The 23,019-nt window shown below is 43.2% G+C and overlaps 2 protein-coding genes across 3 annotated transcripts; one reads left to right on the top strand and one right to left on the bottom strand.

The window, feature by feature from the left end:
• Positions 1 to 1,609: 1,609 nt before the first annotated feature.
• On the bottom strand, positions 1,610 to 14,196 carry LOC114460578 (atrial natriuretic peptide receptor 1). Its single transcript, XM_028442496.1, has 23 exons — positions 14,160 to 14,196; positions 13,986 to 14,091; positions 12,882 to 13,014; positions 12,674 to 12,806; positions 12,492 to 12,596; positions 11,470 to 11,572; positions 11,259 to 11,404; positions 11,057 to 11,129; positions 7,506 to 7,650; positions 7,353 to 7,439; positions 6,331 to 6,474; positions 6,140 to 6,261; positions 5,821 to 5,959; positions 5,577 to 5,625; positions 5,390 to 5,491; positions 4,939 to 5,058; positions 4,782 to 4,875; positions 4,437 to 4,524; positions 3,226 to 3,365; positions 2,976 to 3,128; positions 2,168 to 2,266; positions 1,993 to 2,084; positions 1,610 to 1,898 (listed from the first exon to the last, which is right to left on the bottom strand). The coding sequence occupies exons 1-23, from the start codon at positions 14,187 to 14,189 to the stop codon at positions 1,776 to 1,778; spliced, it is 2,526 nt and encodes an 841-aa protein (XP_028298297.1). The 5' UTR covers positions 14,190 to 14,196; the 3' UTR covers positions 1,610 to 1,775.
• A 467-nt stretch (positions 14,197 to 14,663) lies between these two features.
• Positions 14,664 to 21,046, top strand: LOC114460550 (nephronectin-like). Of its 2 annotated transcripts, XM_028442442.1 has the most exons (14): positions 14,664 to 14,899; positions 15,153 to 15,253; positions 15,325 to 15,417; positions 15,544 to 15,663; positions 16,509 to 16,628; positions 16,706 to 16,840; positions 16,936 to 17,010; positions 18,558 to 18,698; positions 18,750 to 19,019; positions 19,331 to 19,414; positions 19,609 to 19,710; positions 19,806 to 19,989; positions 20,592 to 20,676; positions 20,834 to 21,046. In XM_028442442.1, exons 1-14 carry the CDS (start codon positions 14,826 to 14,828, stop codon positions 20,918 to 20,920), a joined length of 1,671 nt encoding a protein of 556 aa, XP_028298243.1. In that variant the 5' UTR covers positions 14,664 to 14,825; the 3' UTR covers positions 20,921 to 21,046. The 2 variants fall into 2 exon arrangements, with proteins under 2 accessions (XP_028298243.1, XP_028298242.1); XM_028442441.1 differs by having other exon boundaries at positions 14,665 to 14,899; positions 18,558 to 19,019.
• Positions 21,047 to 23,019: the final 1,973 nt, after the last annotated feature.

The following is a 23,019-nucleotide window of genomic DNA, read 5'->3' as shown; positions in this document are numbered from 1 at the left end:
GTTCTTCAACTTTGGGTTTGTGACCCCATTTTGGGTCGCGTGGAATTTAAATGGGGTCACCAAAAATGTCTAGGAATTGATTTATTTTATTTTTTAATTACTGATTTAAATCTTTTAAATTATTATTGTTACATTATTTTTCAAAATAAAACTGCAGTTTTTTGGGGGCTCTTTTGCACCTAAACACTTTTTTCTTTGCAAAAAAGGTATTTTTTTTTGGATTGAAATGTTTTTTTATTTTTATTGAATAATAAAGACACAAATGTATTACCCATAATATGACCCAAATACATAAAAGATGACTTCATTTTAAAAAAAACCATAAAAGTTTTCTATTAAATAAAAAAAAAAAAAACGTTTTTAAATGCAAAATTTTTGATTTATTTTTGATTGAAATAAACTTTTTGATCGAAAACATTTTTTTAAATTATGAAAGTGTTTTTTTTTTGTATCTATAGTTAAGATAAAATGCAGTTTGAAAATATCTGGCCCAAAAGAGGTTGGGAACCACAGCTTTATATCCACACACATCTGGAACATGTGACACACACACACACACACACACACACGGTCTGACTGCACCACACAGTGTGTCCACCAGAGGACGCAGTGACATCACAAATAAACACCACAGCGCAGCCAATCAGAGCTCAGATCATCACAAAGCTGCAAATTAATCACATTTTAACATCAAACCACACACTGAGAACTACACACTGGAAACACAACAACAGGTGTGTGTGTGTGTGTGTGTGTGATGTATTCTGTAACTAAAAGCTGTGATTGAGGTTCAGTCTTTGATGTTTGAAATGGAGGAGCATTTATTATGCTAATATAAACACTACACACGTGTTGTGTCATCTGTAATTAAAACCCAGACTGAATGTGCAGCTCACGCACTAAACACAGTTTGTTTGTGAATCTAAAAAAGAAAAACAGTTTCAATCTAAACCTTAATTTAAAACACAAACATTTATTCAAATATATTTTGTTCTTATGCTGCATCTACCCATCAAAATAAAAGTCAGGGTGTTATTTAACTCTCACATGTCACAGAATTCAGAATAAGACTCTTTCACAGGGGGCGGAGCTACAAATATCATTTCTATTATTATTATTATGCCAAGTCATCAGTTTAATTCTCGTTAACTGCTTTAATGTTACACTAAGCAGTGGTTCTCAACCTTTTCAAAATAAAGGTCCCAGAGACAGGACCATCTATTTTTGGGGTCCATCCATAAAGTCAGTAAAATGATGGTCCATTGTTCTATGAATCTGTGATAACCACATTTATTTATTCATCTGAATAAATAAATGTGTGTATTTTTGTAGCTGAGAGGTTTTTACTGGTTCTGTACTTTGTTCTCCTTTAGGGAATTCAGTTCATAATCTGCCTTTTCCCCTCACCTCTCCTTTTGTTGTTTTTCCCATTTTTCATCTAAATTTGGGGCCCACAGTTCTCCCGTTCTTGTCTCCCATGTTATTTGTGACTGTTCTTCCATGTTCTCTTTAGACCCGATGATACTGAAATGTTTGTAAAGCACTTTGTGGTTTTTTTTCCTGTGAAAAGCACTTTATAAATAAAGTTTACTTACTAAAAATGGGCTCAAATTGTTGAAAAAATATTCTTAGTTTCTTGAAGGAATCTGGGGACCCCCTCCTAGTGTCTCACAACCCAAAATAGGGTCTTGACCCCAAGGTTGAGAAGCTCTGCTCTAACCAGTACTTACTAACAGACTATGTAATGGTTTGACACAGATGAAGTGCTGACTCGATCACTCCAGGAGATCCTGATTCAGGGATCCAGGTAGGGACGCCGTCTCCATGGCAACAGGTTTGATGCTGATTGGATGGTTCCTCTTCCCCTCCAACCAGTAGGTCACCATGTCCCCTTTCCCCTGAGAGGCAGGAAATACCCCGTGATCATCAGCCCCACCCCTTTTCAGCGAGCAATGCTACGTGCTAAGCTAACCCACTGTAGCCAGAGCTCACCTTCACCTCCAGCGTTCCCCTGCACTCCAGCGTGTATCCTCCAATCTCCTCCAGCAGGTAGAAGGTGGAGGAGCTGCACTGGATCTTCAGAGCTGCACACACACACAGGACAGCGTTCCTCTACTGTGATTGGCTGTTACCAAGGCACTGTAACCAATGAGGAGGTCAGTGTTACCCAGGCTGGTGGATTCCATCCTGGATGCCGTGTTCACCGTGTCTCCAAACAGGCAGTAACGAGGCATCTTGGTTCCAACCACACCAGCCACCACCGGACCTGGAAAACAGAAGAAGAACGGAAGAGTTGTTCCATTAGCTAAAAGACGTTTGAAGATGGCTCATATTAATGGATAACGTCTCTTTCTGTGAGATTCTGAGCGTGAACATAGGGGAAATGTCGCCCCCTGAGGTCACAGGAGTCGGTGCCTGAGTGGATCTGGTACCTGAGTAAATCCGGTACCTGAGTAGATCCGGTTCTTGAGTGGATCAGGTACCTGAGTGGATCCGGTACCTTAGTGGATCTGGTACCCAAGTGGATCTGGTACTTGAATGAATCTGGTACCTTAGTGGATTTGGTACCTTAGTGGATCCGGTACCTGAGTAGATCCGGTTCTTGAGTGAATCCAGTATCTGAGTGGATTCGGTACCTAAATGGATTTGGTACCTTAGTGGATCCGGTACCTGAGTAGATCCGGTACCTTAGTGGATCTGGTACCTGAGTGGATCCGGTACCTGAGTGGATGCGGTATATGAGTGGATGCGGTATCTTAGTGGAGTAGGTACCTGAGCGGATTCGGTATCTGAGTAGATCTGGTACCTGAGCGGATTCGGTATATGAGTGGATCCGGTACCAGAGTGGATTCGGTACCTTAGTGGATTTGGTATCTGAGTGGATTATGTACCTTAGTGGATCTGGTACCTGAGCGGATTCTGTACCTGAGTGGATTGGGTACCTGAGTAGATATGGTATCTGACAGATTTGGTACCTGAGTGGATCCCTGCGCGTATCTGCAGCTGCGTGTTGGGCTTGTGAGGAATCCTGAAGCTCTGACACACTCCCACCAGGTCCAGAGCCATGTTGGAGATCTCTGAGGCGTGGAGGATTCCATTCTCCACAGGAACGCCGGACACCACCATGTCTGCAGACCACAGCGGAACATCTTCATCTGCTGACCACTAACCAAGCCACTAACCTTCTTTTCCATTACACCTCAGAACCAACGTTCACCGACTCACAGGCGTCTCCGATTGTTTCCACCTTGTAGACGTCGTGGTTGTCGATGATGTCATCAAAGGTGGTGTAGAGCTTGTTGAGGAAGTCCACCACTTGGTACGGAGTGCTGCTGCTGGAGAGCTGAGTGAAGCCCACGATGTCACTGCAACACACGAAGTGTTACACAGAGCGTTACGCGGACGTTAGCCACCAATCCTGTTGTCGTATTATATGTTTTTGCACTAATCTTTGTATTTATTTTCTTGGTTTTGTGAGTGTTTGATATATTTTTGTGAGAGCTGAATTAACCCTCCTATTATCCATAAATATTACCAACACATTTTACACTCGTGGTCAATCTGACCCCAGGGATATTTGCCTCCAGAAAATGATTTTCAGAAAATCATTGACTAAGTTTTTGTGTCAGACATTTTGTGTATTTGTTGAATCCATAAATAAGGCCTTGATAATGAAACTTTGACCTGTTCTCTAGCGCCATCATCAGGACTAACTTTTACATTATAATTGTTGTATCTTGAAACAGTAAATTTGAGAAGATTTGGATGGAAAACATTAATGAGCATTAGAGGATGAACCCTATTGTTTGTGGTGATGATATGACCTTTGACCTTTCCTACAGCGCCACCATCAGGTCACACTTTCAGTTTTATAGGGAGTGGATACGGAAAGTCTTTCATCCAAACATTTTTTAATTTGAGGTGAACATTCATGACTCTCACACAATGAACCATAGGGATTGATGTTGGGGACCGCCCATCCTCTCATAAACATATTTTTTTATTCAACATATTTGGTATTACTCACTATAAAGTCATCTGTGTCAGACACATCCTCCTCTACGTCACTTTTACTGTGAAAGAGCTGTTCCCAAAATGAGGATATCCCCCCCACCAATATCATGCATCAACTCTGCAGGTGTGGGCTTGAAAGGTCACACACAGACAGACAAGTTGTACATAGCTAAAACAGCGTTGGGTCAAATTGACCCCAGAGGAGCAGCAATGCGTTGGAAAAATATTATCATAAAGATTTTATGCTTAATCAATTACATCCATCAAATTAGTAAAAGTTGTGAAATATGAAGCAATGATGAACATTGAATGGGGTCAAATTGACTCCAAGGATAATAGGGGGGTTAAATGTTTGTGGTAGAATCAGGGCTTTTCTGACCTGACGGAAGTCAGCGTGTATGACTTTAGATGCTGGGACTGACCTGAAGAAAACGGTAGCACTGACGTAGCTCAGAGCCTGCGACGACTTCCCCTGACGGAGGTCGTCAGCGACCTGCCGGGGAAGCATACCTGACACACACACACAGGTTCATGTGAAACACGTCAGAGTCAGAGTGGACCCTAAAACACTGAGTTTGTGCTTGATTAAAAACAGAAAAAGACGGTAAAACTCCGTCTGTATGCAGATGATGTTGTTTTATTTCCATTAAACAAACAGAAACGCTTGAAGGATAAACTGGAACTGAAGCACAGTGTGTGTATCTAAAGGCTTCAGTGTGTGTGTGTGTGTGTGTGTGTGTGTGTGTGTGTGTGTGTGTGTGTCGCACTGTAGAGCAGTCGGTCCGTCCTCTGCTTCTCGTGCATCAGGTCTTGAGTTCGCTCAGCAACCAAAACCTCCAAATGTTTGCTGTACTTCTCCATCTGAGGAAGAGGAGGAGGAGTCAGAGTGACACACACACCACACACACACACGTGCACACACACCAGGTTCATCATCATGTCCACTGGGCTGACTTTGATGGGGTTGATGCGATGAACAAACTTCCTGATTTGCTCAAAGGTGGGTCGGTGGGCGGGGTTATGAGAACGGCATCGGCGAATCAGCTGCCAGGAAAGAAACACTTGGTTATTGTAGGAGGAGGAGGTCAGTCAGAGGTTAAATGTCATGTTCATATGGATTATCTATTCATGCTTATAATAAATAAGAGTAGTGTGTGTCAAAGACTCTGGGAACAACGTTTAATTATTAAAACTGCTTTAATCCAAGATAGTTCAAAACCAGGATAGTTTAAATCGAGGATATTTTAAAACCCGGACTGTTTAAAACCAGAATAGTTTACATTAGGATAGTTTAAAACAAGAACAGTTTAAAACCAGTGTAGTTAAATAGAAGGCTAGTGTAAGTCTAGCTCAGTTAAGCCTGGGTATGTCTGACCTCCACGTAGTCGGACGGACACGGGCAACTGCTGTCGGCTTTACTGGTGATGAGTTCAGGGAGAGGAGGACACCAGGAACTCTCCAGAGACGACTCGTCTACCTGCACAGCAACACAGTGTGTGTGTGTGTGTGTGTGTGTGTGTGTGTGTGTGTAGCTGAGGTTGTGTAGTGTGAGACAGACTCACAGGCACTGGGTTACTGCGCGTGGCGATCTCCAGCAGGATGATAGAGTAACTGGGAAACAGTGTATTGACATGTTGTGACTCTATCATCACAAATCACATCATTTAACCCTAACCCCTAATCACTAGCCCCACACCCCATCCCCTCACCTTTAACCCCTCACCACTAACACCTAACCCCTAACCCCTCACCCCATCCCTTCACCCCTAACCCCACACGACTATCACCTAGCCCCTCACCCCTAACCTGAAAACATCTCCGGCCAGTGTCGGCTCCACGTTGGAGTTCTGAAATTCAGGCGGGAGGTAAACCTCCAGCAGCCTCTGTTGATAGGTGGAGAGAGGCTCCGCCCCATCATCACGCCGATAAGTCTTCAGCCCGAAATCTGATTGGATGGAAGGAACGTTTGTCAGAAAGCGCCTAATCACATAACCCAGTACAGAGCAGTCATCAGTTAGTCCTGGAGCCTTTTATCTCAGTGAACTGTTGTAGCAAATGTTCACATGAGCGACACCACGTGACCGTTGGTCAGCGTGTGATTGGTCTGTGATGTCTCATGGCTGACCTGTGATCTTGCAGACCCAGCGGTCGTCCAGGACACAGTTGAGGGACTTGAGGCGCCCGTGGCAGACGCGGTGCTGGTGCAGGTACGACATTCCTCTGGCGATGTCAGTGGCAAATGAGAACCTGCCGACAGGTCACATGGTGCAGTGAGTGATGGTGATCGGTTGGTGTTGGCAGGTGAAGGTGTTGTACCTGAAGCCCCAGTTTAAGGGGATCTCGTCGTTAAGGAGGACGTCGTTAAGGCTTCCTTTGGGGCAGTACTCTGTTATTATGGCAACGTTGGGCACCTCGACGCAGCCGCCGACAAACTTACACAGATTTGGGTGATCGAGTTCCCTGATGGAGGAATGAACTGGTTAGACACAAACTAACCAGTTAGATACCGACTAACCAGTTTGTGACATGGTTCTGATTAAATAAATGATGGTGTAGCCGGGATATACGTTTTTAGTGCTTTTATTGTGTAAAGTGATCAAAAGAAAAATCCAGGATGAAGAGCAGCGCTATACAAATAAACAGAAAAAGAGAATAAATATTTATTTAATCTATACAATTGACAATATAACAAAATAAGGCCTTCTGGCTTACCTTCATTGTACCAAGACAGGACATACACTGACAGGGAGAGCAGAGATTGGCCTCACCGATGACGTCAGACGCCGAAGTCCAGCATGTGACGGATAAACCCAGAAGTGTGCGCGGTGCTCGGTTTTAACAGATGGATGGTGAAATGGGAGATGGGAAGTTGTCTAAACTTTATGGACTACTAAACTATGGATATGGATTATTTACACAATGGCCTTGTGTGCACCAATGACTACTGTGACGGATGGATGGATGGATGGATGGATGGATGGATGGATGGATGGATGGAGAAACTGGGCGGAAAACGGAACCGATAAACAGTTAAGTCACTATGGCATGTATGTGTGTGCAAGGGTAGAGAGAGAGACAGCTGCCTGCCTCTTATGCGAAAGCATGGTAAGAGGCAGAGTTACGGGCTAATGGTGTGAGCCCGTAACTGTGTGACCGGCTTACACATCACACAGTTAGATACCGACTAACCATTTAGATACGGACTGACCAGTTAGATACGGACTAACCAGCTAAATACAGACTAACCAGTTAAATACCGATAAGGACTAACTGGTGAGATATTGACTGACTAGTTAGATACCAGTTCACATGCACATCTCGGGACCACCAGGACTCACCTGACTTGCTTAACTTCCTGTCTGATGGACGTGGACAAGGAGAAGGTTTTGGTCTTGATCTTTTTAATAGCGACACTCCTCCCGTCGCTGTGGGACACAGAGAGACCTTCAGAGCAGCTAACCTCACTAAAGGTGACAGGGGGCGGGACCTACTAGATCCCGGTGCAGGTGAACAGGGTCTTCCCGGAGCAGGGCTGTCCGGTGCAGGAGCTGACGGCCGTCACACAGCTGGTGTTACTGTCACTGTTCCTTAGAGGAACGCTCAGGATACTGCCATTGGTCAGGAGGTTGTCCTGGTCTGAAGACATCAGCATCTTCATCATCATCATCATCATCTTCATCATCATCATCATCATTATCATCATCAACAGCATGTTAGTGATGTGCTTTTGTTACGCAGTCTAGGGTCAGTTACTAACATAGTCAAACGCCGGTTACTAACGAAGTCTAGAGTTAGGTCTTACTAATGTCGATTACTAACGTCGGTTACCAATGTCAGTTACAAATGTCAGTTACTAACGTTGGTTACTAACATCAATTACTAACATTGGTTGCTAATATTGGTTACTAACGTTGGTTACTAACGTCGGTTATTAACGTCGGTTACTAACGCAGCCTAGCATCGGTTTCTAACGTTGGTTACTAACGTTGGTTACTAACGTCAATTACTAACATTGGTTGCTAATATTGGTTACTAACGTTGGTTACTAACGTCGGTTATTAACGTCGGTTACTAACGCAGCCTAGCATCGGTTTCTAACGTTGGTTACTAACGTTGGTTACTAACGTCAATTACTAACATTGGTTGCTAACATTGGTCACCTACGTTGGTTACGAACGTCGGCGACTAACGTCGGTGACTAATGTCGATTACTAACATTGGTTACCAACGTTGGTTACTAACGTCGGTTATTAACTTAGGTTAGTAACGTTGGTTACTAACGCAGCCTCGTGTTGCTTTCTAACATTGGTTACTAACGTCGGTTATTAACTTAGGTTAGTAACATTGGTTACTAACGTTGGTTCCTAACATCGGTTACTAATGTCATTCCTCTTCGCTCCCACTGCTGTCTGTGTCTTATGGATCTAACAGGAGCCTCTCTCTGCATTTATTCTACCGAAATTATGGAATTGGATCAACTGGTCTCTCTACTCTATTGGTCGAATTTCTCAACAAGGCAAGGCAAGGCAAATTTATTTGTATAGCGCATTTCATACTCAAGGCAACTCAATGTGCTTTACATGATAAAACATTCAATTGTTTAAAATCAATAAGAACATTTAAAATCATCAGTAAAATCAATTAAAATCATCAGTAAAATCAATTAAAATCATCAGTAAAATCATCAACAAACACATGACATCATCAACATGACCATAAATCTCTCTCAATCATATACAGTAGATAAAAAAAGTTCCTTTAAGTTTGATTTAAAAATGTTCACATGTGATGCTGACTTCAGCTCTGCTGCAGTTTGTTCCACTTCTTTGCAGCATAACAACTAAAAGCAGCATCACCATGGTTACTGTGAGCTCTGGGCTCCACTATCTGACCTGTGTCCATAGATCTCAGAGACCTGCTGGGTTCATACCTGACTAACATCTCACTGATGTATTCTGGACCAAACCATTCACACATTTATAACCAGCAGCAGAACTTTACAGTCTCCTCTGAGGCTGACTGGGAGCCAGTGTAATGTGTTCTGACCTCTTTGTTCTGGTTCAGACCTGAGCTGCAGCGTTCTGAACCAGCTGTAGATGTTTGATGAAGACCATTACAATAGTCCAGTCTGCTGGAGATAAAAGCATGGACCAGTTTCTCCTGATCTTTCTGAGTCATTAAACCTTTCACTCTGGAGATGTTCTTTAGGTGGTAGAAGATGTTTTTGTGATAGATTTGATCTGATGCTGAATGTCAGATCTGAGTCAATCAGAACACCAAGGTTTTTGACTTGGTCTTTATCTTCTAAAGATCCAGACTCAGATACTTGCTGACAGCAGTCCTCTTTTCCTTGTTACCAAAGACAATCACCTCCATCTTGTCATGGTTTAGTTGAAGGAAGTTTTCACTCATCCATCAGTTTACTTTTTCTAAACAGTCACACAACACCTCAATGGGACCATAGTCATCTGGGTTCAGTGATAGATATAGTTGTGTGTCATCTGCGTAGCTCTGATAATCAACCTTACAGTTGTGTAAAATGTGTCCTAAAGGAAGCATATAAAGGCTAAACAGAAGAGGTCCAAGAACAGAGCCCTGAGGAACCCCACAGGACATTGGTAATCTGTCAGATTCAAAGTTTACAATGTTTACAAAATAACTTTGATCCTCCAAGTAGAACTTAAACCATTACTTTAACATTTAGTCCAACCCATGTTTACAATCTGTGCAACAAAATTGTATGATCTACAGTGTCAAATGTAGACTTAGATCCAATAGAATGAGAACAGATACTTTTCCTGAATCAGTGTTCAACCTTATGTCATTGATCACTTTGATCAGATCAGTTTCTGTGCTGTGATGAGAACCAAAACCTGACTGAAATTTATCAAATATTTTGTTGAATGTTAAGAATTGACTCAGTTGGTTGAAGACCACCTTCTCAATGATCTTGTCCATGAATGGAAGGTTCTGATTGGTCTATAGTTAGCCAGTATAGAGGCATCCAGTGTTCTCTTTTTAACAGAGGTTTAACAGCAGCTACTTTCAGGGATTTTGGTACGGTGCCTGATTGGAATGAGCAGTTAATTATCTGACACTAATGAGGAGGAGAGCGGGCAATGGGAAGCCCATAAGTCCTGAGGATGTGGAAGACGTTCACCAGACCAGATTGGAATTATGATCACAGGACTTCTGCTGATTGGAACTGGTATTTTTCTCATTTATCGCAAATTAGAATTAAATTGGCATTATTGGAAGCCGCTAGTCATTGATGGAGGGGGCCGAACTCTCAGAACTCTCAGATGGAATCCACAGTCGAACTTTAAGGAGGAGTAAAGAATTTGGGTCAAGGGAAATGGCCACATTATTGGATTATTGAATGACCAGGGAAAATTGGGCTGGTAGTCAAATGTCAAATGACTAGCTTGTCTGCAAACAACCATCTTCAAATCATCAGCCCCCCTGAGAACAGCCTGCTCAAGGTTGTCTCAATCTCAACCTTGGATGTATGCAGATCTGATACTCCACCCCCGCTCCTCTCCCCCTCCCCCATTACCACCTGGACTTTCTGTCTTCTGAATCAGACCTTCCAAGGTCATCATACCACCTGACTGTCAGACGGAAAGCAAAGGTTTTATTTTGTCTAATGCCTCCACCGGCCCACCTCCCGTCCCCCCTCCCAGCTTAGCCAAAGGAAGGTGTCCATGGAGCACGCTCCTCCCTAGCGGCTAGATTCCTCTCCCCTTCTCCGTTGGTTACTAACATTGGTTACTGATGTCAGTGACTAACATCGGTTACTAACGTCGGATACTAACGTTGGTTACTAACGTTGGTTAGTAACGTCGGTTACTAACGCAGCCTAAAATTGGTTACTAATGCTGGGTACTAACACCGGTTACTGACACAGCCTAGCATCGGTTTTAAACATTGGTACTAACATCGGTTACTATCGTTGATTACTAATGACGGATACCAACGTTAATGACCAGCGCAGCCTAGCGTCAGTTATTAATGTAGTGCTATGGGCGGAGCTAATGCAGACCTTGTTTGATGGAGCCGAAGTCGATGATCCAGCTCTCGTCCCACAGTAGCTTCTCCTTCTGGTAGCGCAGCCACTGCAGCAACACAATCAGTGTGTTAATGCGTTTGTGTTACACAATCAGTGTGTTAATGCGTTTGTGTTACACAATCAGTGTGTTAATGCGTTTGTGTGATGCTGCGTGTGAAGGTCAGGGAGTTCTCACCAACACGGCGAAAACAAAGGACAGACACAGCAGGCTGAGCGGGAGGCCAATGGACAACTTGGTGGTGGCGGTCATCGGACACTCGCCGCAGTCGGCCGGACAGGTGGAACATAGCTCTGCCTCCTCGCAGACGTCATCGCCACAAACTGAAAAACAGACACACTTGGTCTGATGCTGCACCTAAGCCGTGACCTCATCCTGACAAACGCACCCACAGCAGGAAGCACATCACTGGTGGCCTCCAGAGCGACCTGCATCCGACCCACGCGAATGTGGGCGATGAGCGATGTGATGCCAGGGTGGAAAAGGTGCACCTGCAGGACACAGGCGAGGACCATGAAAAACTGTGACATGTAGGGGTTAATCCTCAGAGGACCACCATACGACAGGAAACACGGTCTTAAAGGGACCATATGTAGAATTATTGTGAATTTTCAACTTTTAATTATGTCTGAAATACCGAAAACCAAAACTTGAGTGTTAAGAAACATGTCCTTAGCTGTCATGCCATAAGTGGTTTTTTTTAGTTTACATAGTATTAGATACATTAATAAATATTGCCGGCCCGGCCAACATGTAGTACCTATTTTCCACCACTAAGGGGAGTATAAGCCTATTTACAGCAGAGCTGTCTCTGAATTAGGCCATCTCGGGCGTGAACTCATTTTTCTCAGCCTCTGCTGGGAGCAGGGTTACTTACTGGTTCACTTGGAGGTGAAATACTCGAAGATGTCATCTTCTGAAATAACTACACACTTGTATTTGTAACGATGACGCCTTGAGAGCTTGAGAGTGGAGAATTCTTCTTCTTCTTCTTTTTAATTTCTGGCAGACACGACGCCTCAAAGGCGTATTGCCTCCTGGTGGTGGCAGGAATTGCTTGCAAATTCTACATAATATGGCCCCTTTAAAGCAGAGCGTCATCAGCATAAAGAATGATTTTCAGACCAGATCGCACAGCTCCAGGTACTCCAGAGAAAAACTGTAAGGAATCTATTATTTCTACATTAAGGAATCAGGAAACAGAACCACATACATACAGAACCATCACAGAAATATCACATAAATATGGAAAAATACACCAAAATATCAGAAAAATATCAAATAAAAAAAAATACAAAAAAGACAATGAAAATACACAAAAATAAAAAAATAGACAACAAAAACAAAAATGACAGAATCCAGAGTAGATAAGGAGCACCTAGTTACGTTTTTTTGGTTCCCTGGCCTTACCTTTGCGGTCCAGTTGGTTTTGGTCATCTTGCCGGATGTGGAGATGGTGTGGGTGAAGATCTTTCCATCATCGGGGATCCAGGGCCCACAGATGGTGTCAGTGGTCTGTCAATAGAAGCAGAGGTTAGGTGAGGTCCATGGTCCATGCTGGTTCTGGTTTTGGTCCAATCACTGAGCAGCACCATGTATCCCATGGGACAGGAGTGGATGTTGGCGTGGTGGATGCAGCAGTTCTCTCCGTTGGCATCCTTCCAGTTGCTCGGACACTCGTGGTGTTCACAGAAGCTTCGAGCTTCTTCTGCGTTCCTGATGGAGCTGAAAGACCAGAAGAAGTTTGGACCTCATTCAGAACCTTCTCAGCTCGCTTCAGACCCAGTGTGACCTGCTGACCTTTGGGTGAAGATGTGGTTCTGGACCGCCCAGTCGTAGAAGAAGTCCTGAGCGGTTACCGAGTAGGTGACAGTGAAGCCCTCACCGCTCTTCACTGAGTGAGGAGGTCTCAGAACCCAGGCCATCTCCAGCCCTGGATGACAAACAGCATTAGAACATCTGAGGAATATCTGAGGAACATCTGAAGAACATCTCAGATGTTCTTCAGAATTAAAAGTCCAGAAGATCCTCGGCAGCAGAAAGTCCACTAAGCTTCTCAGGAGGAACTATGTGAGACCATCTCCTTTATCTCGTCATTAATGGAACATCTCAGACTCCTGCAGATTCAACCTTCTGCTCAGGACCACATTTGGGGTCACGACACACTGGGAGGGGTCTCTAGATGCCTTCAAGAATCTAAGAATGTTTTCTGAACAATTTGAGTCCATTTTTGCTTATTTTTACCATTTTTCTGTAACTCCTCCAAACTCACCATATTTTAACTTATTTTATCACTTTTTCTTACCATATTTTTGCTCCTTTTTATGTATTTTTGCTACATTCCTCCCATTTCTGACACTTCTACATCACATTTTAATGACTTTTCTACACATCGTCATCACTTATAAACCATTTCCACCACTTTTACACCTAATGTCACATATGTTGACCCATTATTGTCACTTTTAACCTCTTTTCACCAGATTTCTCGATTATTTTTGTCAATTAAACCACATTCACCATTTGTCATGTCTATTATTTACCACTTTAAACTAATTATTTCAATATTGACACTTTGAACCATTTTTACCAGTATTTCTGTCTGTTTTTATCCACTATAATTAGCAACTTTTAATCAATTTCTGTGGTTTTTAAAATCCCATTTCACTACCTTTTCCACCATTTTTGTCACTTTGAATCTATCTTATGTCCAAGCTCTGTGGGACCTTTATTTTGGGGGTTGCGGCCTAATAAAGGTTGAGAACCGCTGGTTTAGAGCTCCTCCCACCTCATCTTTGAGAACTTTGACGTTATATCACAAAATCAACTTTTGGATCAACCTTGATTTAAGACTTTAGTTTGTTTACTTATCTGTTATGGGGGTTGCCATGGTAACCGTCTCACCTCCACAGTCGATCATGTTGGTGTCGTTGGGCTCATCCAACGGCCAGCAGTCGTACTCACTGTTGTCCAGGTCATGCCAACCGACAACTGGACATACAACGCACACCTGAGGACACACACACACACACATATCAAAATAAAAGATGAGAATCCTTTCAAAGTTAAAGTTTTTACCCAGAGGCAGAAGCAGAGCATGGTGTCCATGATGTCAGAGAACAGACGGTGAGTGACAGACACAGAGGTAGAAACACTCTTTAAAGGCTCTAAACTCACTGTGTGTTGGTCTGTACCGCCTCCTGCTGGTGGATGACGTCACTGCAGATCAAAGAGAAAACTAAATATAAATCATTTAAACTCTGGAGACATTTAAAAACAATCACTTTTAAAATAAAAAAAGATTTTACAATAAATACACAAAGTAATGAGACTAAACTGAATTAAACAGTTTGATATTTAAACACTTTTTTAACATCAAACACACTGATTAATCTCTGAATACACACATTACACACACTCAAAGTAATAATGAATAATATAATAATGCATCAGTTTTATATAGCGCTTTTTTAGACACTCATAGACACTTTACAGAAATAAGGGATTATTATTTCACTCCACACTTAGTGGTGGTAAGCTACTATTGTAGGAACACGTGTTGGTTTGGCACACACACACACACACACACTTCCTCTCTGTGCACGTGCACACGCCTCCTCTCGTGCTCTCTTTGGGAGCTTTTTCTTTTTTTATTACTTGTAAAGTTTTACGGTCATGACGTCACTCGGTGATGGTCTAGTTGTGAGGAGCGCTCGGTTCGGTCGGTAGTGACTGACTGTCCTGATGCTGCTCCTGGTGCCGGGGCGTTATTACCGACACACACTCATTGTGTGGATCTGTGTGTGGACGCAGAACGGGTCAGTTATGTGTGTGTGTGTGTGTGTGTGTGTGTGTGTGTGTGTGTGTGTGTGTGTTCATTCCTATTGTGTGTTTTTGTGTGGTTTAATTTACTTTTCTGTTGTATCACACACATTCATACATGTGTGTGTGTGTGTGTGTGTGACCTACAGACAGGAATGATGGATGTGTTGGAACAGGCAGGCTGAACACACGCACCTGTCTGTACCTGTTCAGGGGGCGGGGCTTCATCACTGTGTGTGTGTGTTACAGATGGACACAGGGGACAGAGCCGTCCAAAGGACTCTGTCGTCATGACAACAGTGTGGAGTGCTGCTGGGGATGGAGACAGACAGAGTGGGGACGATGTCAACGTGAGGAAACGGACCAAGGTTTACAACCACTGACACTGTGTGGGTGTTTATCAGTGTGTGTGTGTGTGTAGCTCTCTGTCAGCAGGGATGTAAACATGGTGTGTGTGTCGGAGCAGACAGATGTCAGTGTCACTCAGGCTACACTGGGAAGGCCTGTAACCATGGTAACCGCATTTTAATTAATTGAATTTAATGAATTGATTAAATTAATGAACTCACCTAAAGTACTAAATGTGTGTGTGTGTGTGTGTGTGTGTGTGTGTGTGTGTGTGTGTGTGTGTGTGTGTGAGACGTGAATGAGTGTGGTCTGAAGCCTCGGCCATGCAAACATCGCTGTGTGAACACGTCAGGAAGCTTTAAGTGTTTCTGTATGAACGGATTCACACTGGAGTCTGATGGAAGCTGTAGGAGTGAGTGTACACACACACACACACACACACACACACACACACACACACACACACACACGTGTACGTGTCTAACGTTCACTAAACGTACCTAATGTCAGTAGTTATGTGTAGTAACAGGTGTGAGTGAAGCTATAGTGATCATGTGACCTTCACTATGTAGCACCGTCTGTGTGACATGTAAACACTTAGATATAAATATTAGACGTCCAGGTGTGTACATGTGTGTATGTCAGTACGTGTGTGTGTGTGTGTGTTGTATTCTGTCCAATCACAGAATGATCAGACTCAGAGTGTAACACTACAGTCACTACCACTCTATGGATGGGTGTAGTGACACAGACTGTAACCAGACTATATGGTGGTCTGTTATATACACACACACACACACACACACACTTACATACCTGCACACGTTAAGTGCCTAATATTTATTTCTAAGTGTTTACATATCACGTAGATGATGATCGATAGTGAAGGTTATGATGAGTAGATAGTAACACTACTAACACTAACCTATTGAAGGAGGAGGAGCTAACGTGTGGATGTTTGAATAGAAGTGAATAAGTGTGAATATGAGTTAATAGGAGTGAATAGAAGAGACCAGCGGTGACGTGGAGTAGAGCTCACTAATAATAATAATACTCATTCTAAGTCTATGGGAAATGTAGATCAGACGTACAGACGTGTAGACGCTGGGTACGTGTTTGTTGGACTGGTGCACATTCATTTACAATGGATCCACCCCCCATACACACATGTAGGCACAGACAGATGAACACCCACACACTTACACCAGTCATACACACACACACACAGTCCTTTCTGACCCCGCCCTGTCCCTACAGACGCACGGACCTGTTACCATGCCAACTGTCAGTATGGCTGTGAGGTGATGAAGGGGGCGGTCCGCTGCACCTGTCCATCCCCAGGGTTACGCCTCGGTCCTGACCAACGCACGTGTGTGGGTCGGTGTGTGTGTTGTGTGTACTTCAGAGTGTGTTGTGCTGTGCTGTGTGTATTTCACGTGACCTGTACTACACAGATGTGGATGAGTGTGCGTCAGGCTCGTTTGTGTGTCCGCGCCGCAGGAAGTGTGTGAACACGTTTGGAAGCTATCTGTGCACGTGTCACCTGGGCTTCAGGCTGGTTTACGTGAACCGACGCTACACGTGCGTCAGTGAGTCACGCACACACACACAGTAACACACACACAGTAACACACACACACACAGTAACACACACACACAGTAACACACATGTGTGTGTGGTCAGATAAGGACTCTCGGACCTTCTGTTCTCTGAATCCTGTGTCTCCAAAGTGCAGATGTAAAGACGGACGCTGCAGAGGTAACGCACACACTGCTGACACACACTCCTTACATAGTGAGCAAAGGGCACCAGGAGGTTAGAGACACCTGTGTGGAGACTAGTGGCGTAACAATACATCGATCCACATCGATACATCGATTAACTAACTAACGATCCAATTACATCGATTCACAATGAAAACATTGATAAACATCATCATCTTTTCATTTAGCACGTCTGTAGGTTTGTGCCACGTCCTGCACTGGGATGGTGACGTAACATAGCTAATGCTACGCGACAACAAAGCCTTGCAGCTCCTGCTGCTGCCGCCCACATGTGTACATGGTATTATGCAGCCATCGACCAGTAATGACCCACTGCCACTTCCTGAATGTGGAGCCAACCGCTAGAAAACACCAACGAAGAAGACGCGGAAGCAACCAGACAGCGACACGGAACCTGCGTTGTTTACATTGTTGCTTTGCAAAGTGAGGATGAACTACTGTATATATCAGTCAAATAAATAATAATAAAAGTACAGCGCTGTAGTAGTGATGCTGATTTTAAGACAATAAGAATGAAGTTGAAGAAGGTTGTTTAGCTAATGGTTTAGCACACGTTAGCGCACAGACATTTAAACTAAGATCTGATACTTTCAGTATTTGCTCATAAATATGTTTATTTATAATAACTCCTCACAACAAACAGTGTCTGTTCATGTAAATAATAAACAGAACTACTGAATAACAAGTGTCTGAAAGTTCACTAAAGATATTTATTTATTATTAAAGAAGAAAAAATGTATAAAAACCATAAATGTAGCATTATTATCCATGTACCCTTCATTCTCTGGTTATTACGTTTTAAAATCAATTTAAAACAAATAAACCATTTGGTTATTTTTGTTTTACACATATTCATCATATGTCCCTTAAAATATGTTTTTATACTTAGTTATATAACAGTGTGGCATCATTAACATGTTAATGTTAAAATAATAATATTAATAATAATAACAAGTGACACTTTTTCCATCTGGTTACAGTTTGTTACAGTGAAAACAACTGTTTTTAAAACCATATTTTTGTATTATTAAAAACATAATACACCATAGTAATTTAAATAAAACTATAGATACTTTTTATCACTCACACAGTTCAAAGTCTGTTAAATGTTACACAATGTTATAGTGTTTATTTAATGCCTCAGAAATAAATAAAATAGTAAATCATATTTCAGTTGTTTTTAGGGAGTTAATAAACATGTAATGATTGTGTGAGATACAGTATAAATATGATATGACATCATATCGATCATAAAGTTGTGAATGGAATCAAATGTTATTGTGATCTGGACAAACATCATATGGTGATGAAGCTGGTGATTTACACACCCTAGTGGAGACAAGAGGGAAACCTTTACAATCTCTGTATTTACACACACACACACACACACACTACGGGGAATTTAACTGATTAATATCTGAGCAAAATGTCTTCATAACGTTTAATGTTTGTTGGTGTTTCCATGGAAACGCACAGTTGTTACTGATTGTAAATACTTCTTTATTTATTGTGATGTAACAGATGTTCCTACAGAGAGTCTGGATCCGCCCCAACCTAGAGCTACAATCACCATAACACCCGTAACCATGTCAACACCTGCAACTACAACAAAACCGGTAACTACTGCAAGACCCGTAACCACGACAACAACAGTAACCACAACAACAGCTGTAACTACTGGAACCATGGTTCCCACAATGGTTGCTACAACACCCACCATGGTTCCCACTACAACCCCCGTAACCACGACAACACTGGTAACCACGACCACCATGGTTCCCACTACAACCACTACTGCTACAACACCACCAGCTGTGAACGACGCCACAACCATCACCACGACAACAGAGGCTTCGTCTGTTGCTCGGTGTATGACAACAACAACCGCCGTTACTATGACAACCACAGTCACCCCGGTGACGACCACCATCAGCAACAGGATTGGCAAAGATGTGACACACAAACAGAGAGGAGACGTGCACAGTGAGGACACGCACACACACACACACACACACACACACAGTAATACACACAGTAATACACACACACACATACAGACACACAGACACACACGCACACACACACACACACACGCACACCACACACACACACACACACACGCACACACACACATACAGACACACACAGACACACACACGCACACACACGCACACCACACACACACACACACACACACACCGACACACGCACGCACACCACACACACACACACACACACACACACGCACACTGTGTGTCTGTGTGTGTGTGTGTGTGTGTGTGTGTGTGTGTTAGTACCCAGACATCCTGCTGTGAACCATGTGTGGGAGTTTGACGTAGAGCTTGGAATGACGGCAGACGACGCCAGAGATGATCCTGGTGAGAACCTCAGACTGTGGAGATGATGAGATGTTGTAGATGAATCTGTGCCTGAGCTCATGAACGTGTGTGTGTGTGTGTGTGTGTGTGTGTGTGTGTGTGTGTGTGTGTGTGTGTGTGTGTGTGTGTGTGTGTGTGTGTGTGTGTGCGTGTGTGTGTGTGTGTGTGTGTGTGTGTGTGTGTGTGTGTTTCAGATGCTGGTGTGGAGTTCTCCTGTGGATTTGAACATGGACTTTGTGACTGGATCTCAGACGGAGATGGAGACCTGCACTGGGACGTGGTTGTTAGACCAGCAGGTGACACTGGTTAACACTGGTTAACACTGGTTAACTAGTTTAACTAGTTCTAATTACTAGTGTAGAGAAACCACACCTTCCTACTGCTGTTGCAGGTGGGCGTTACCTGTCCGTTCCTGAGCTGAAGGCGGGACAAAGCAGCATCCGCGGTGCTCGATTGGTTATCCACATACCAATGTTTAGGGGCGGGGCCCTGTGTTTCTCCTTCTCCCATTGGCTGACAGGGCATCACGTGGGTGTGCTGCAGCTGTTTGTCAGGAGGAAAGGACACAACCAAAGGTGTGTGTGTGTGTGTGTGTGTGTGTGTGTGTGTGTGTGTGTGTGTGTGTGCGTGTGTGTGTGTGTGTGTGTGTGTGTGTGTGTGTGTGTGCGTGCGTGCGTGCGTGCGTGTGTGTGAAGGAAATCAAAGTATAAAAAGAGATGACCAATGAAAAGAGGAAGAATAAAACACAAACTAAAGGAAGGACACTATGATCTACCTGGACTAGTGAAGACCCCACAATGGGGGGCTGACCCACTTGGTCCTACCAATTATTCTTTGAAGACATTTTTAGACGATAAAGAAGTTCACGACCAAAGTGAAACGTATTTAAACTTTAGAAGGTCTGAAGGACATAAAAATACATTCAATGAATGAAGTCCAAACATCAGGATTAGATCAGATTAAATAACAAGTCACTTTGTGGAGAATCAGCAAAATGTGTCTGAGAATGAAAATAATTATTTAATAAACAGACTAAAAATAATTCAACTAAATTAAATTAATAAAAAAACACAATATTACTGAGAACATTTAGGAAAAAGAAAAAAAGAACAAAAAACTTTTATTTTTAGGAGGAAATGCAAACATTACCATCAAAGCTCATGATTGGCTGTTGCAGGTATGGCTCCGCCCTTTGGAGCAGAACGGGAGGTTACGGTTGGAGGAACACACAGGTCACCATGACGACCAACTCTTTGGACAGGGTGAGACACCTGACCACGCCCTCCAATCCTACGCTCCGCCTTCAGCAACACACACACACACACACGCACACGCACACTTATTAAACACCACCTGCAGTGACATCCTTGTTTATGTGTGTGTGTGTGTGTGTGTGTGTGTGTGTGTGTGTGTGTGCAGGTGTTGCTGAAGGCGGAGCGTAGGACTGGAGGGCGTGGTCAGGTGGCTGTGGATGACATCACTCTGAAGCAGGGGGCGTGTCCCTGAGGTCACATGTTAACATTTGTTAAAAAAATTTTTTTTTTTTTTTTTAAGTCACGTGACCAAAACCCAATGAACTGTAGGTTACTGAGGACCAATCAGAGCCCAGGAAGAGGAACACCTGACCTTCCACACCAGCAGCAGTGTTTATTAAGACATGTTTAATAAAACTAACCAATCAGATGAAAGGAAGAAAAACATTCATGTTTCACTGAAGTGTTGTTTGACACACACACACACACACACACACACACACACACACACACACGAGAGGATTATTACAGACGTGGGACTAATGATAGGTTAACAAGGAGAGTCAGAAAACACACACACACCAAGCACAGATGCCAATCAAGCAGCCCCGCCTACGTGTGTGTGTGTGTGTGTGTGTGTGTGTGTGTGTGTGTGTGTGTGTGTGTGTGTATCCATAAATAATGGAGTGTTTCTCTGTTTACTTCCTGTTTGAGGTTTTTTCAGAGCAAAGAAATAAATGAGAAACCCACACAGGAAGTGTGTACAGAGGTAGAACTGTGACACACACACAGAATAATGGACGAAGGACGACAACCATGAACACAAAACAAAGAACGTAAAACGACTACAAAGATACAAATAAATGAAATAAATGAGGCGACTACTTCCTCCAGATGTGGATGGGGCGGGTGTTCAGGGCGATGCTAAAGAAGCTAGCTCTAGGGACGAGGGCCCAGGACTGTTCACAACCTGTATGTTTGTAGGCGGAGTCAGGGCGTTGAGGGTGTCTGTGGTTGTGTTGGCTCCATCAGGTCGTGACCTTTACCTCTGACTGGATCAGTTCACAGCCCAGTGTGAAGAGGACGGGATGAGAATCAGAACCTCCACATCTGAGTCCATGGTTCTCCACCAGAAAAAAGGGGTGGAGGGCCTTCTCTAGTTAGGGGTGGGATCCTACCCCAAGGGGAGGAGTTTTAGTACCATATTTTAGGGTCTATTGAACGCACCGCTGTATTGGCTGCTTTCCAATCATTTAGCAATATTCCAAATAAAATCCATATACAGTCCTCTCCATGACATAGACAGCACCCTATTGGCTGATGGGGATGCCTTCAAAATGATTCATCCAATCAGAACGGGCAGGTAGGAGGGCTGAGTTTCCATCTCTACATGAAGTCTCCTTCTCACTGCTCCACGTCTGCGTATCACTACATTTACAGCTTTTTATGGTGACTTTTCACTGGAACCAGACTGACACACCCCTCCCTCTGCTCCTCGTGAACCTTCACCTCAGCAGTGATCACGTTCAGAACACAGACACGATCGCTTCTGAACATACGTAACGTGGTTATTTGGCCACTTTATGCTGTTTATTATTTCTTTACTATCATATATTTACGTCAATGGCAGTGAATGAGTTAAAAACTGATATCTTACATTTTAAACCTTATTGTACTGTTCACTCTTCTTACCGTAAATACATACTAGCTAGCACTGTTCCACACACTTCAATTTATTATTAGATTTTTATTTAAACAATCAGTAAATAATAATAATTCATCCCTAAGAAACTCAACAGCGTAAACAAAGAAGAACAGAAGAAGTCGCTGAAAACAAACAAATCTAGAAAAAGTTCAGAATCAGAAGCAGGTCAAATAGGAGCAGATCATCATCAGTGATATTTAAACACATTGAAGGAAGAAGTGAAGAAGGAGGTGAGGGAAGAGGTGTTGAAGCTCCTCCAGGAAATACATCATAAGTTCACAGAAAACAGTAAAGAACTTCAGGAGCACCAGGTGAACATCACCAAGGCTCAGACACACGTCACAGAGCTGGAGAAGTGGACGCTGGAGGCTAACGACACGTTCAATACCATGTGGGACCAACATCTGCTGGATGCAGGAGAAAATCATAGACCTCGAAAGAAGAACAACATCTGAGTCTTTGGCTTATCAGAAGATCTGGAACGGAGCTCCACAACCAAATACATGGAAAAGCTCCTCATCACCGACCTCCAGCTGCCCAAAGGAACCTCCTCCAGATCCATCATCGTTGACTTTCTACAGTTTGAAGTAAAAGAAATGATTCTGAAGAAAACGTGGCATAAAGAAGATTGAATTTGTACAGAAACG

This window comes from Gouania willdenowi, unplaced genomic scaffold (genome assembly GCF_900634775.1).
Source record: "Gouania willdenowi unplaced genomic scaffold, fGouWil2.1 scaffold_51_arrow_ctg1, whole genome shotgun sequence".
NCBI classification, from domain to species: Eukaryota; Metazoa; Chordata; class Actinopteri; order Blenniiformes; family Gobiesocidae; genus Gouania; species Gouania willdenowi.
This window is presented reverse-complemented; position numbering and strand designations above follow the sequence as displayed.

Bases quoted from the DNA above. Each gene is read 5' to 3' on its own strand.
- LOC114460578 (XM_028442496.1), bottom strand. From the start codon at position 14,189: ATGGACACCATGCTCTGCTTCTGCCTCTGG. The intron at 14,092-14,159 runs GTAAAAACTTTA...GTGTGTCCTCAG, and splicing joins TGCTCTGCTTCTGCCTCTGG to GTGTGCGTTGTATGTCCAGT. The intron at 5,059-5,389 runs GTCAGACATACC...CTTTCCTGGCAG, and splicing joins GTCCGTCCGACTACGTGGAG to CTGATTCGCCGATGCCGTTC.
- LOC114460550 (XM_028442441.1), top strand. From the start codon at position 14,826: ATGCTGCTCCTGGTGCCGGGGCGTTATTACCGACACACACTCATTGTG. The intron at 15,418-15,543 runs GTAACCGCATTT...TGTGTGTGTGAG, and splicing joins TGGGAAGGCCTGTAACCATG to ACGTGAATGAGTGTGGTCTG. The intron at 19,415-19,608 runs GTGAGAACCTCA...TGTGTGTTTCAG, and splicing joins CGACGCCAGAGATGATCCTG to ATGCTGGTGTGGAGTTCTCC.